At 37.7% G+C, this 15950-nt stretch overlaps 2 protein-coding genes across 2 annotated transcripts; both read right to left on the bottom strand.

Moving 5' to 3' along the window:
* Window positions 1–184: 184 nt before the first annotated feature.
* On the bottom strand, window positions 185–9232 carry LOC135589097 (methionine S-methyltransferase-like). The gene is made up of 12 exons (XM_065081400.1): window positions 8992–9232; window positions 7560–7753; window positions 6575–6781; window positions 6056–6151; window positions 4506–4694; window positions 4098–4286; window positions 3784–4020; window positions 3383–3517; window positions 2827–3141; window positions 2305–2484; window positions 1183–2145; window positions 185–589 (listed from the first exon to the last, which is right to left on the bottom strand). Exons 1-12 carry the CDS (start codon window positions 9218–9220, stop codon window positions 299–301), a joined length of 3225 nt encoding a protein of 1074 aa, XP_064937472.1. The 5' UTR covers window positions 9221–9232; the 3' UTR covers window positions 185–298.
* A 956-nt stretch (window positions 9233–10188) lies between these two features.
* On the bottom strand, window positions 10189–11558 carry LOC108953601 (probable methyltransferase At1g29790). Its single transcript, XM_018830238.2, has one exon. The coding sequence runs from the start codon at window positions 11538–11540 to the stop codon at window positions 10302–10304; it is 1239 nt and encodes a 412-aa protein (XP_018685783.1). The 5' UTR covers window positions 11541–11558; the 3' UTR covers window positions 10189–10301.
* Between the last annotated feature and the right edge of the window lie 4392 nt (window positions 11559–15950).

The following is a 15950-nucleotide window of genomic DNA, read 5'->3' as shown; positions in this document are numbered from 1 at the left end:
TAAGCTAAGTATAACCATGTTAAAAATATCCAAAGGAAACTATTCATATCGGTCAGCTCCACAGATCGCACAGGAAGATCTGATGAACTTTTTGTGTTATATTATTTCTGCAACACTCATGTCGCATCCCATGGGAAAGGTAGTCATTCACTCTCAATTCTCAAGAACCAACTTCTTGAATTGAGTAATTTGTTGTAATGCCTGTTCGAACTTGGCATTTTCAAGAGCGAAAGTGAGACGGCAGTAATTTCTGCAACACTTTTAAGTCGCATCCCATGGGAAAGGTAGTAATTCATACTCAATTCTCAAGAACCAACTTCTTGAATTGAGTAATTTGTTGTAACGCCTGTTCGAACTTGGCATCTTCAAGAGCGAAAGTGAGGCGGCAGTAGTTTGGAATTCCAGTCCATGATCCACTGTTAATGCACAGACCAGTAGCTCTTAGAACAGCTTGTCTGAAATTGGTCTCATCAAGCTTGGCCTGAAAGCCATCTAATTTAAGCATCTTCCCCAGATAAGCCGTCGGTTTAGCTACCATAGAAACACCACCGCAGCAGCGAACAACATCCCATCCGCAGCTTCCAAGTGTCTGTCAAAATGAATAAACAGTTAGATACATCAAGCAGTGAAGCCAGGATAAGTTTAAAAACCTACACAAAATGTGGAATCACCAATAGGAGATACAGTCAGCTCTGATGTACTGAAAAATTTTTGGCCAACCTTTGAAGCCCAGATCAGGAAGAACACATCATTGATCTAGTTCAAAGCAACAATGCTCATTTTTACTGATTAGAAATTTGTTCCCGAACAGGTAACCTCACTGGTATAAACTAGTATGATATATCGAGTTAAAGAGGAACATAAAATGTTAGTGCTCTACATGTAGGAAAATATATATCCAAAGTATTGTCAAAACTTTAAAGTTCAAATGAAACTAGAGAGTTGTCTTCATTTACAAACATTAAGTAGATTATCAGCGAACAAATGATTAATAGACCTTCTAACCTTGTATAACTGAAAAAAAAAAGTTAAATAATTTATGTATAATTTTCATCAAACAATTAAAGGTTGTCATTGGAGCTTGTAAGCGGTGAACTTTAGCTAGGATGATCTTGTCTAAACTTCTACACTATGGTCCTAAAAAACTGAACAAATGGAAATTATAAATGCATGCCAAAGTACCTTCATTAGGCGATCAGCATGACTCCTTAGAACATCTTTCTGTTCATCCATGACTTGAGAGAACTGTCGACACTTCTGGTTTCGAAGACTCAATAACTTTTTGATAGCATATTTGACTGTGTTGTGTGGTCTGTCCAAACTTGGTAGGGTAGAAAATGCATCAATTAAAGTTGGGTCATTCAGGATCAAGAATCCAAACTCAAGACCTCCGGTGAGCAACTCAAATGACAACCCACCAAGCAGAGACACACAGAAAGATGAGTTGGTGCATGCAATTGAAGAAAGACAACTTTTCAAATCCCATCCACCCCAACCATCTGTGTGGAACTCTAGACCTGAGAAAGAAGTATCAATTACCACCCTGGCTCCGAACTTACCACAGACAGCAAGTATTTCACTGATCTCTTTGTTGCTATATAACAAGCCTGTTGGATTAACAGTGGGACCAGATATGTACAACCATGGCTTTCTTAGAGTCCCCAGCAAACTTGCAAGTGCATCTGGAACAAGCTTAAAACCTGTTTCTGATTTTGTTGGTACTGTCACAATGTTTGCATTCATGAACTTGGACGCAGAGACATAATGACCATTTGTGCCTGAGGGGAAAATGAAGGTGCCCTTTTCCTGAATGCAGCAAAGAATTAGCTTGTTTAAAAGGGCTAAATGAGAATTTGCAAAAATGAACTCTGAAGAGCCACCACAAGGGAACCCATAACTATTCATAGCTAGCTGCTGAATTCCAAAACGAACATCAGTTTCAGACTCAACCATCTTTTGCCTTGCAAAGCTCTCAAATATGGATGCTTTTACAGTTGAAGGTATTGGCAAGAAGCTTCGAGTTACATCCATGTGAATCAGTGAATTGTCCTGATCCATAATGAAAAGCTCGGCATTGTTTAGTGCAGAAACAGCTGAACTTGTAAATCCTATCAACTTAGCTGAGTTTCTGTCAGCACCTTCTCTCTGCACGGTGACCGTAAAAATTAAGCAGATAAGCAGAAGATTACAAATATATACTTTCAAGTTCTTGCAAGAATCATCATGAATGTTATAACAGGCATGCTTGTGTGTGTGCTGGAGAGAGAGAGAGAGAGAGGGATGGGGGGAGTAGGGGGAAGGAACCTCTGCAGGTAGATGACGATCAGCTAGCTGAAATGCAAGCAACTCATGGAACAGACAACCATAGTAATATTGACTAAATAATGCTGTATTCCCTTCCAGTAACTCCACTGTCTTTGACAATATTGTGTAGACAGCCTCATCTTCAGATATGACAAAGGCCACTTCCAAATCAGAATAAACCTGAGAAGAAAGTTTAATTTCACCATTCAAAAAGCCATCAACACTTGTTTTAGTGCTTTAATTTCAACTGCTACTTTGGAGATCTGTCATAAAGAAAGATATATGACATGACAAACTATATAAGAAAAATTTCATCAATCAGGCCCTATACTGAGTGTCAGATATTCGGATAAACTTTCTCTTGACTAAAAAACTTTTCTAAAGCAATTATTTTGCTCTTAGGCTTCCCACTGAGCCAAGGAGCATATGTAAGAACAACAAAATCCACATTTATAATTGTTTTCCATCCCCATATGTATGAAACATTAGATATCAAGGATACTTGGATAAGAGGCTATCTACCTGATTTTTCACTAGTCCACACAGGACAGCTGCATGTGATGGCAGACTCTTTCCAGCAAGATACTTCAGTACCCCATTGGATCCAGGAAGGCTAGAAAGCTCAAAGTGGTTTGATATATCCAAGAAAAGGCGGGTGCCAAGCTCTCTTGTAGTGGTCAATAAGTTCTCAAATGCAGAACTTGTGATGGCCTCAAAATGAGGCATGCCAGTTATAACAACTTGTGGTTTCAGTTTCCGTATCAATTCAATCATCAGGTCTGATTGGTGCGGCGCCTCAATTACAGTAATGATATCTTCAAGTTTATCATTAGTTCCCTGACAATTTAAAAAAAATCTCCTGTCATATGGCTGACATGAACAGTGACAGTTTATTCATCATTACTTTACAAGATATAGGAAAGTATGACAAAAGGTTAAATTGATACAGAATCACTCATGCTAGTATAAGCACAGAGAACTCCTAGTACAATCATAGCATATTTTAGGTTACAAACAGCACTTTTGCATGCACAACCATGTGAGTCAAGAGTGAGAGAGAGTAGCTGATGAACCATACCTCAATTGTCAAAGATGTCAACCACTGCTTGGGCAAGTTTCTGGTCAAATGTTCATCAACAATAGCAAGTCGTGGAGAAAAAAGTCGAAGAACATTCTCAATTGCCACAGATCTTGATGGGAACACTGTAACATTCTTGTAGACCAGAAAGAAAATATAAACTCAATATGACACCCTTTGTCCTTTTTGGAACAACACGAAATATAAAAAGGGGACTCGATACACGACATCATATATTTCACTCTAATAACACAATATGATTCCATGACTTCAAATGTAAAATGTGACAGGATTTCCAAATTTCATTTGTAAAAACAGTGAGTGAGCATTTACATAATAAGCATGAATAGAAAATAAACTTCTTGCACTAGAAATGTGGAGTACATACTATAACTACTTACATCTGCACTTAGTGGAATGTGATGGTATACTTTCATAAATCCAGCTATAAGATTTCTGAAATGCATACTTCCAGCTGGCGGTTCATATGGAAGAAATGAATTTTCTTTCAATACACTAGCAAGATAAGCTAGAAATGGTATCTTTTCATCGGCAACAGAATCATCTTCAAATGATAGGTCCAAGGAGCTGCTGACCTCTTGAAATCCATTTCTTAAAAAGTCGAATATGATTTTCACCTTCCAACATACTACAAATTGTCAGTTAACGTACACTACACAAATTTACCCTTGAAATAAAGAAACATATAATTTACCTGATTTGGTTGGCGAATTTGACAACTATAGACAGATAGGGCATGTGAGATACGACCACCGGACTTCACATATGCCCAAGCTGTTCGTGCACAAATAGGCTGATCACCAACAAGACCCATAAAAAATTCAAAGCGATGGTGGCTGTTCTTCTCAATTTCGACTAAAGCTGAAATATCTGTATCAGAAGCCTGCAACAATACATTTAAATAGGCTTAAATTAAAATTTCAGAATGATTTTGACGAAGAAAAATATATCACACATGAAAATGATATAATATAAATCAATTTGAGATTGATTGCAGGGAACCCCCAAAAACAAGGATTTCAAGGGATGACTCAGGTATTCATGCACTTATTGAAGGAAAAGGATGGTCGGATTTATTCAAGAATTTGTTGACTCCAAATACCTGCATAATCTTTGTCTGCCAAAGCTTGGTGATGTTGAAACCACGACGCTCAAACAAACGTTTGCAAACACCTTGCCCTGGACGTCCTCCTATATTAAATATCATAAAACCCGTGGGTTTTATGACCTCAATCCCTTCCTCAACAGCACGTGCAATTAAACCCAGGCCAAATTGATCCTCAACAAAACCCTAGTTTAATTGTACTATTCAAGATTCAGAAATTATATTCAATATTCAGAAATTATAAAAGGATATGATCTATAGAAAACATATGATTCTGAATTAAAAATTAAATAACAAAAATAAAAAATATATAACTCTACAATTTTGATTGCTGTTAGGCTTTCACTTAAGCAAGTGACAAGTAAATGATCAACTGAATTGAATCATACAGACACAAGACTATACAAGCCTATATGTTGCAAAGTCACTGTGTCATTTAGAACTAGGAAGATATAAATGAATGGATTTCGAACTGTTTGTTAATTCTAGTATTTATATCAAAACAATATTGGCCAAAAGATACAAAGCACTTAAAATGCTAATTACTGGACAAAAGGACTGCTATGAACCATGAAACATGGTCAGTTCAAAATGATTGTCATACCTAGCAGGGACTAATGCATGTCTGACACTTACCTGATATCCATTGGGTGGTTGAGAAAATATTTTGGATTCCTGTACTGTTAACACTTATTTACATCAATATATTGCATATATGCCAGATGTTTATATCATCTATGTAAGGCTCGACATAGTCAAATATTGACATTTGACAGTATGTGCACAGATTGTTCTACTGATTTATTCGTCAACTTTGCATGTGTTTGCCTCACATATGAATGGTTGTTATGTTTCAGGTCAATTCAACATGATGACCAGAGATTGTTTTTACATTGTATAAAGTAAAAAAATTAACATTTATTTATACATTTTCTTTTGTTAAAAATCACTTTTGTTAGTCATTTGCCTCCGTGTTAAGTAGTTTGTATCATGCCTTCTTCCACCTTGTTAGTTTCTTCAAATGTGGCTATATGTGGAGTAACAGAAAAACCAAAATACATCTCTGCTTTCCAGATGGTGCATAAAAGAAGGTAAAATAATTTCACTGTAAGCAACTCATTGAGAAATTTATGTATTAAGCACAAATCTATGATTGATGATGCCAGACCTACATGCATCTGAAGTGAAAACATATGGATATATGATTTCCTGTCAGATAATGTAACATTACCAAATGATCAAGCTACTTAACATCCACAATAACATTTCTTTTCTTTGCGAATATAATACAAACAGGGTAAAAAATGCTCCAATTAGTTTTGAATATAGTAGAATACAGTCCAAGTTCCATGAGTGTAATCCTGCCGATACATATGCATATATATATGTGTATATATATATACATATATATATATACATACATACATATATGTGTATATATGTATGTATGTATATATATATATATATGTGTGTGTAGCAAATGCCACACAGTTAGTAAGCCTCAACTAAAAGAAGGAACAAGAAACACATGTAGCATGCATGACAACCTGAAGAGCACAATAGTTACTTAATGAGTATAAGAATTCCTCGCTTGCATTTTCGGTAATCAACTTCGACATGGCCTCTGGGTTTGGGTTGAGAATCTGACAAGCAATAAAATCAACCAAATTATTAAGTAAATAATAATTAATATGATCTATTGACAAAACAAATAAGTACAAGTACACATAAATCAGCAGATAAGAGTGTACTTGCTAATCACATTTATATTTAAGATTTGGAAAGTGAAATGTAATTGATTAATTTGAGGTTTCATTGCAAAACAAATTTCCATAGTAACTGAACAAATTTTTGAATGAGAATGAATAGAATAGAAGTTTAATTGATGAATTGATTTATAGTTCAGATTAGTCATGTGAGAACCAAGTATCCAACCACATGAAAGAAAAGAGTGCACACATACGACCAAAATTTTTATGTAGATATGTTTTGGGTTTCCACGTGATATCTTGAAGAAAAAAATGCCATAATATTATTTTTCACAATACAAAAGCTTTGTTCAGTACCTGCGGAATGCATCCAACAATACGCTCTAGTTGTATATTATTTTTCCTGCAATAAGCTAGAAGATCTGATTCATGGAATTCCACCCTATCAAGCAGAGTTTTTCCTTCTCCATCATAAACAGGAGTTCCATTCTCATCCAGTGCATTCAAGAACAAATTGATCCATGACACTTTGATAGCCCTTGGATTAATATCAAGCCCGTACACCTGGAGAACACAATGTTAGTCTATTGGTGGTTTCTAGGGATCAAATTCATGATAATTAATAAAAGAAATGAGAATATGAAGAAATTGACACTTGCATTCCTAGGAAGCATAATTTAAATTGCCAAAATTGTTGTTCAAGTAACAATTACTTTGAAAACAAAAAAGGCCTATAAGATTATTCATGCAGTATAAGCATTAAAACAAAAATAAGGCAAAGTAAGAATCAAAGCTGATGAACATGTTATAACATGATATACAGCACAAGAAGTTAGTTGCAGGTCAAGGAGAAAACACCATTTATGATTGAACAATTTGTGACTTCAACATTTCTGATTTGCCATAAAGTTTTTGCTACAGTTTATCTAAATTTCATCTATGCACTGATCTCCCAGTCCTCACATTGGCAAAGACCTTCAACGTTTATCTATGTATATGTATATTGCAGAGAATGACTTCTCCTATCAAACTTCACATTTTTTTCTTCTTTGTCCGGACGCTTCAAAGGTCAGATAAATTCAATAAAGAATGTACCATTGTTGCACTAGAAAGAAATAAGTTTAGGATATCATATTTATAACACATAAGCTATAAGTCTAACGACATTAAAGAGTGCCAATATGAAGTTAGATGCATTATTTGGTTTTAAACTTTGCATGAAGCATGTAAGCAACCCATGCTCATATTTAATGACTTAAAGCTCACCATTTTTGATCCAATGAACCAAATTTTAGAGTTATATATAAAGTATGGAGATGAGTATTTGGGAACAAAATCAAACCTTTAAAGGGGACCATTTTTCAGCAAGTGCAATGGAAATCCATCCATTTCCACAGCCCAGCTCAGCAACCATCCTGTCCTTAAAAATGGTATCAGGATGACGATTTATGCCTTCGTAGAAAGTAAAAGACCAATCTTCTGGAATGAAAATGCTTGGGATCTCCAAAATAGTTATTTTCTTTCTCTTTTGGTAGCCTGTTAGGTAAGAAATTGTTGGATCAGCAATTGAGTAAACTGGGACATGAGAAGGACAATAACTCTAACCCCGTTATCTAATTGGTAAGAAAAAGGAAAAAAACATGCTAGTAAACCAGACACTGTCCAGGAGGAAAGAGAAAAACTTTTAACAAGTAAAGAAACAAGTCTTACTAGACCACATTAGGATATACTGAACAAAATATATGCATCCATGTGGTAGCAATGAATTATTTAGAAATGACAAGCTAAATTGCGTGGTTGCAGTATAAATAAACGATTATCTTCTACCGTGTTGAAAGTCAAGATTATGATCCTGTTGTTTCAAGCTCTTTGTTGTTTCTATTCTTCCCTTAATTTTTGGTGCATCCAAAACTTAGTCATTATCAGAAAACTCCAACCAACAGGAGCTCCACAAAAACAATAGAGCTCTTACCTTTTTATAAGGACTCATCCACCCAGTCACAATCAAGTGATCATTTGTTGAAAATGTCATCTTTTTCCCCATTTTCTTGTGACATCATGTCTATTGGAAGCCTGGACTTCAACATTAGCTCTTGCAGAACTGCTCAAACAGGTTATACTGGCAGAAGAATACTGTCATCTTTTGGTAATGGGGTAGTTTGGCTTACTGGAATACCAAAAACAGTTGGTCCTTCCGTTCTGAATTTGTTGTCATGTAAAGGTCATCAACCAAATAAGGCCACTGAAAGTAAACTAGTGCTTAGATAATAGCTGCGATTTGCATCCACTGGAAAAAGATTTTTGTAATAAAAAAATAAATTGATTGATGCTATCGAGGAACACCAACAACTCCTTATCATGAGGCAATGACACACATAATTGAGATCTCGATCCATTTCTTCACCTTCGTTTTATCATACTAAGCCAGTTGGCAAGTTCAACCTTTGAATGAGAACAAAGTCGACATTGATGGACAATTCAAACTGGGATCATAAACACTCATTTTGTTGGACCAGCGACAAAATCAAAGAGAAATCCATCCTAATTTGACATCGACAAAATCCTAAAAATTCAATATCTAATGGAAACAGAAATGACATGTCAAATATTTATAGTGAATATCCATTGTGTGTGTCGATCAGATAAACAAAGGTTGGCGACAGAACGATCCTTACAAGAACAACACGAGCCTAAAATGCCCAGAGTATTGCAGTTACCACTCCTATACAATAGCTTGATCAAAAGAGAAGCACAATAAGAAAAAGAAATCGGACCTTGGAAGTCGTGGAGGAGGACGTCGTGGATGCGGAAATGGTAAGTGTCGAAGCATCGATCGGCGTCGTCCTTGGACTGGAAGCGCTGCTGGAGGCGGGCGAGGAAGACGCGGGCGCCAGATCGTGTGTCGGGCTTCTCCAGCCTCTCCAGAAGGGATTTGATGGCCGCGTATGCGGCATCGCCCGACTTCTCGCACTCCCTCAGGAAATCATCCATCTCCTTCTCCATTGCAACTTCCTCTCTCTCGCTCTCTCTCTCTCTCTCTCTCTTGTTAACGTCGAAGCGAGCGGGGCTTGGTTGGTTTAAAAGCTGACGGAGCTGATGAGTGAGGAAAAAGGGAGAGGCGGGATCGGGTCGCCGTCCGTGGCGGTTAATCCGACGAAACAGGGGTTCCTGACTGCCGATGGAAGAACGAACGGTGGGATCCCCAGAGTATCGCGTCCTCGATAACTGAAACGTTAGTGGGAACCTGATCCGCCTCGTGATTCGGAAAACGTGGATCAAACGCTCAGTTATCCTCTGCATCCTAAGAAGAGCTACTGATGCGGCCGAGAGGCCACATTTGTGGCAATACTTTTGTTTCCACTCGTCCCGACGTTACCCGTCGTGTACTCGTCTGACGATGGAAGCGGGACCCACCGTCCACTTCGCAGTGCTTTCTTCACGGGGAGAAGAGGTGATGGAAGAAAGCACCGATGATCCTGACCGTCAGATCCCATCAAACTTGACCCAAATGGGAGGAGGGTCCACCCGTTGCCCTTTTGCGTGTGTCTACAGGTGGCGGGTCCCAGTGAACTTTAAGTCGGCAGGTCAGGTGGGTTTCTTCTTTTTTATTTTCATGGATATTATTTACTCTTATGATATCATAACAATATACTATAGTTTTATTATTTGGGGTGGAATATTATCTCATATCTTATGCACATTGATAACACCACCATTGTCTCAGAGCAAACATTGAAAGGGTTTTAACTAAGATGATAACATTAAAATGATGTGCAAAATTAATATGAAAGATTAAAAAACTTAAATAAAAAATTAAAATACGATGAACTTAACGAAGTATATGAGTCTGTAAAAGATGCATGTAATTGATCCCTACTAAATGTCTCATAGAATATCTCTATCGATAGATGGACTCGAAGAGTGCGGAAATCTCTATATTTCGATTGCAAGCGGAGAAGTTTAATCTTTGATTATTCGTATCAAAGGTTCACAATCCTCAGCCGCACGATGGAAGCAACGTTTACGTGCTACTAATGACACTGCAATTTTGGAGGCGGCAGCCGTCTCATCATCACCGACAGCATCAGGTCATGGGCTTCTCCAGCAGAGCGGAGAGGTACCACTCGTTCTTCCCGATCCCTCGGTCGAGCTTGCGGCCGGTCACCCACCGCAGCTTGTGAAAGCCGACGCGCGCCAGCATGGGCACGTACGTCGTGTTGAGCTGCTCCCCGGCACAGAAGAAGTGGTCGAGCCAGAAGAGGCCGCCCGGCCGTAGCACCCGGTAGATGTCGAACAGCGCCAACTCCAGCGTCGCCTCCGGCATCCAGTTGCTGAGGACGTGCATGGAGTGCACCACGTCGAGCGTGTTGTCGAAGAAGGGCAGCCGGTGGGCTACGCTGATGTGCAGCGGGACCAAACCCCGCGACGCGATGAAGCTGTTGAAGGGCCCGTCGAAGTTCATGGTGCTCGACACCACCGTCACGTCGCGTTCCCTCATCCTCGCCGCGAACGTGCCGGACCCGCCGCCGATGTCCAGCCCGATCCGCACCGTCCCCGCCGGCCTCGTCGCCAGCACGCTGTCGATGCTGAAGTCCAGAACGCCGCCGCTGCTATCCACCAGCCACCGGGACTTCTCCCGGCCCTTCAGATCGAAGCAGTCGTTGCAGTCGTAGGACTTGTCGGACCTCCCCCGCTTCACCAAGCAGCTGTAGTTCTTGCAGGTGTACGCGTCCCACACGACGCTGGTGTCCGGCGGGGTGGCCCAGAGGCTCTCCGGCAGCGGCGCCGGCTCCACGTACCCCTTGGGGGACTTGGGGTGGCACCGACGGCGGGGGAGCGGCTCGCAGCCCTTCAGCATCAGCCGCTGCGCGAAGACCTCGTCGCTGGGGCACTCCCCGCCGACTTCGTAGGTCATGTACCCGGCCAGCTCCTCCCGGAAACGCCGGCAGGCGGATCCTAGCGGCTGGAACAACTTGTCGGTGCCGAGGTTGCGGTTGTAGCCCAAGGGGAGCTTGTGGGGGCCGACGACCAACTTCATCTCCCGGGGCAACTCGTCCGGCCATCCGTCCATGTCGTCGGAGGCCGCCTTGTCGCCATGCCCGCGGAAGAGAGTCTCCATGAAGCGTTGCAGCTGCGCGAGCTCCGACTTCGTGGATTTGAGTTCTCGCAGGAGGACGTCGGTGTCGCCGATGATAGGGCACATGCCGCCGGAAAAGAGGTAGACGGAGAGCAGGTTCGTCGAGACCAGGAGGAGGAGGATGCTCAGCTTCGATTGCGCCGGTCTCAGCGAACGCGAAGGCTTCCTCTCCTCAACGCTCCTCATCCCGATCTCTATACGTGAGCGAAGGAAGCGATGCCCCTCGTTACAGAGATCGAAAAATCTTTATGAGGCGACTCGACTCGACTCTTTTTGTCTGTCTTCTGCGGGTCAAAGCGTCGTCTCTCTGTTGCCTCCGTCAACGGCGGGGGCGAGCGGAAGTCGACGCTGTTCTCTTCCAACCCGGAAATCGGTGTGGAGCAGACCGCATTAGGCCGAGTTGATTCAGCCGATCGATCATAAACCAGAGAATGTCCACTCCGTGTCGGTCAACTTTGACTTCAAATTACATGACAAAATAGTCAAAACAATCTTCTTAATATGTCGGATTTGGTAATCGATTCGAGATATTGAAATTGATTCGATATGATTCCTTTATAATAAATATAGACTGAACCTTTGTCCCAACCAATGCCTCATTTTGTGGCTCGAATTAATGCAACGGTGATTGATATGGCAATTCTTTTACGGAAAGATCGATATGATACAATCAGCCCAATTACAAAGCTTAAAGCCTCATATAATTCCTAATTTATTCTTAATAAACGATGGATTCAGAAAACGAAAAGGCCAGTGGGGATATGTCAATTATGCACGTCTATTTGGTTGCATCTTATCGATCCATATATTGAATTGAAATCAAATACAAGGCATGGTTGGCATGTTCTCCACAATCACTAATGGAAGCTTCTTTCTTTCTAAATTTAATGAACATGGCAAATGAATGCTAATATGATATGATATAAATATTTAGATCCTTCATCATTTATTTTGTTCATATATTTCGAATTTAAATTGATTACACTTATTAAGTTTGGATCCGAAATTTTTTATATCCTTTCTATGGGTTCATGTACTCACTATGGGTGGCCCGACCCATCTTACGAATGGGTTTGATGGTTATCGGGTCCATGTATATAATCTTATTTTTATCTTTGAAACCCACATCCTAATCATCTAGATCTAAAAAAAATAAAAAATTATTATTCATAAAAAATAAAATTATATACATTAATTTTTCTTCAAATTTCTCATCATCTTTTCTTTCTCAAAATCATAACGATAAGAATTATTGCTTGTATTGTAGCATAGCCATCCATATTAAAATAGAGAAAAAAAATTCATAATAAAAGGACTATCTTAATTATCATACACAAATTAAACCTCTATTTTTACAAATGATTAAAATATTTATATAGTAATAATTTAAATTAATATTACTTGTTTGTAAGAGTAAGACTATGTATGAGACTGAGAGAGGGTGGTGAATTGGGCATTTCAATCAGACCTAAAATATACCTTGTGGAGCTATAGAAATATTTATAAATGTGAAACCTTGAGTATAGATTGAATTGACACAGGATGATACTATTCAAACAAATATTTTTCTTTATTATTCACCACTAACTTAGTGGCACATTACTTTGGTCCCGAAAGACATTTCCTCTATGTATATATATTTCTCAGACTTTGTCAAGGGAACTCATTTTATTGCTTATTAATGCAATTCTTTCACCTAGTCAACCATGTCATACGAAACGGGGTGACAAGTTCTCCATGTTCTTCCCACATCATCTAATTATCTTATTCTTTTATATAAATATATGTATGTTAATGTTGTGGTTATGTCTAACATCAGACTCAGCCTACTTTCCATGCCAATCACAATAAATAACCTATGGTTGACCTTTCTCCAATGACTAATGAAAATAATAATAGTTATTATTATTGTTGTTGTCGTCATTGTTATTATTATTATCAAGATAATAATAAGAAGATGAAGATAAGATGGAGAGACCTCTAAAACAACACAAATTGACATTTGTTTCACATCCCATAATAAGTGGAACACAATCCTACCATTTTTAGCTGTTAATTATTGGGTACTTATGAGATTTTTATTTGCATATATCAGCTTATAGAACTGCATTAATTTATTAAATATTTTTCATAAATTATTCTCTCATTTGCTTCTTTTTTTTTTCTCTATCTAAGAAATATTCTCATAAGTATTAATTGAAGCATTTTTTTCTTCATGTCGAGCCATATTATTCACTCAACCAAATGTCATTAAAAAAAAGATGACTACATAATAAAATAACTATAAAAATTCAAATTCAAATATATTCAAATTAGAGATAGAATGAGGTAAAATAATTAAACATAAAGTCTCTTCTTACTTATGAGGATAATTTTCAAATTATAAAAAGGAAGCAGATATGTTTTTTGGATTTTATACTTTCTTATTTGATTTCACCTCTTCATGAAGAATCTGAGAAGCCTAATAAATAATACAAACATTAATATAAGTATTAGTCAGTAATAACAGATACCTACTGAGCAAGCATGAGAAAATAAGATCATGCTTGTAGATGTGCAAGTAGAGAAGTTTGCTTGGAGAAGGAACATAGAAAAATAAAAGCCAAGTCAATCTTCTAATTTGAGATGTTGAATCAAGCTGAATGATAATTTCAAGAAGATTAAAAGAAGACTATGAGAAGACGAAGACGAAGAAGAAATTTATAGGATAAAAGACAATCTAAGTCAACCACATAAATGATAGAATTTACACAAATCAAGAAATCATAAATCCTTTTGTACGGTAAGAATTAGGAGAATATTTAATATTTTTATGATTATAAAAATCATCATAATCAATCAGAAGACATGAGATCCTTTTACATAATAACTTTAACAAAGGCAATCCAATCTATGTGAACCCTAAGTTTCCTTAAGAATTTTGAGAGAGCTTTTGTATATGTGAGATTGAAAAATATTCTTAATTATTCATGTCAAGCTCAACCACATGGCTTCACAAACCTTCTTGTTCTATTCAATGTCAATCCATCAAAAAAAAAAAAGCAAACAAACAAACAACTTCTGCTTTCCCTATTGATTTACCCAATATAATTATGTGGATAGGAGAGAGAGAGAGAGAGAAGTGAAGAAGAACATATTAGCATTGAGGTATGGTGCCATCATAATTATTATATGTAGATGCTCTTACTAACCCAATCAGCAACATTAAATATCTCCACAGCTAAGCATTAAAGTTTGGGACATGCATCAGTTTCAGAATAATTATTTGTATTTTCTTTTATTTACTCAGTCAATAGTGTAGCTTTATGATGCCATTTTTTTAACAGTTAAAATGTATATGATTTGATTCATGGACTCTTTTTTGTTTTTATGACCCTAAGAGTTCCCCCCCTATAATGGCATCAAGACAAGACAAGTGAGTTCTTTATATACCATACACAAATTGAGAGATTTCTTTTTTTCTTCGCATCAAGACAAGTGAGTTCTTTATATACCATATACAAGGAAAATAATATATATATATATATATATATATCAAAAAGAAGAGAAATAAAAAATAGAAATATAATATTCATTAGTTTCCAATCCAAAAAAACAAATTATGTTTTCCATGTTGATTTAGCTAATTATATATAATTATGTGGATCGGAGAGAGAGAAGGAAGTGAAGAACACATGGTGGGGATCAGCTCCTCCTCAGAATTAGCATTCATGTTTAGTAACCATCATATGAATCATAATTATTATGGGTTGATGCTCTTACCACCAGGCAGCAACATTTAAAGATCTTCACAACTTGGTATTGAAGTTTGGACCATGTATCAATTTCAAAATAATTATCCATATTTTCTCTTATTTACTCAGTCAACAGTGTAGCTTTTTATGATGTGATTGATGTTTATGGAGGCATGACACATGAATGGTATCAACCAAAAGTTGTCCCCTTGTGATAGCATCCAGACAAGTGAATTCTTTGTACATCATCCACAATCATCCACATGAAAGTTATGAGTGACAGTTGACTGACTTCTCTTGACCAAGAAAAGGCAGGAGGAAGAAAATAAAATTTTTTTGAACTATTCATAAGTATTAAAAAAAACAAAAAAATCGCTATAACTAATCAATTTATATATGTAAAACTTATTACCCACCACCAACTCACTAGATATAAATTATCAAAATATAAAAATAAAAAACTAGAGAATAAATTCTCCTATTCACTAATTATCCATAAATTAAGAAATAGAAAAATATAAAAGAAATACATCATAATTTCTTACAAGTCTATGTGTTCAAAAGCATGTCAACAATGCTTTTAGAGTCTATGCAGACTTAGAGGAGAGCGAGATGATTTGGATAGGCTGCCTTGAGTCCATCCAAAATAATGTAACATTCAGATTATAAGGAATTTGCCAATAAGTAATTTTCGCAATTAGCCAAAACATTATTGCCCCTTTGGTCAAAGAGTGTGTGAGCAATTAGTGTTAGGAGGTGGGTGGTGGGGTGGCACGTTGTGTAAGGGCGATTGTAATAGGAGTTGAACAAAGAGTTGTTGAGCTGATTATGTTAGAAATGAGAGGTGGGGGATGAGATCTCT

Source organism: Musa acuminata, chromosome BXJ1-8 (genome assembly GCF_036884655.1).
Source record: "Musa acuminata AAA Group cultivar baxijiao chromosome BXJ1-8, Cavendish_Baxijiao_AAA, whole genome shotgun sequence".
Taxonomy (NCBI): domain Eukaryota; kingdom Viridiplantae; phylum Streptophyta; class Magnoliopsida; order Zingiberales; family Musaceae; genus Musa; species Musa acuminata.
Note: the sequence above shows the minus strand (reverse complement) of the source record. Positions and strands in the feature narration are given on the sequence as shown.

What these genes read in the sequence shown, in the direction of transcription:
- LOC108953601 (XM_018830238.2), bottom strand. Translation starts at nt 11,540, where the DNA reads ATGAGGAGCGTTGAGGAGAGGAAGCCTTCGCGTTCGCTGAGACCGGCG.
- LOC135589097 (XM_065081400.1), bottom strand. Translation starts at nt 9,220, where the DNA reads ATGGAGAAGGAGATGGATGATTTCCTGAGGGAGTGCGAGAAGTCGGGC. An exon ending in AAATTCGCCAACCAAATCAG is followed by an intron (nt 4,021 to 4,097) that starts GTAAATTATATG and finishes GTATGTTGGAAG; the next exon opens with GTGAAAATCATATTCGACTT. An exon ending in ATGCTGATCGCCTAATGAAG is followed by an intron (nt 590 to 1,182) that starts GTACTTTGGCAT and finishes TCATTTTGACAG; the next exon opens with ACACTTGGAAGCTGCGGATG.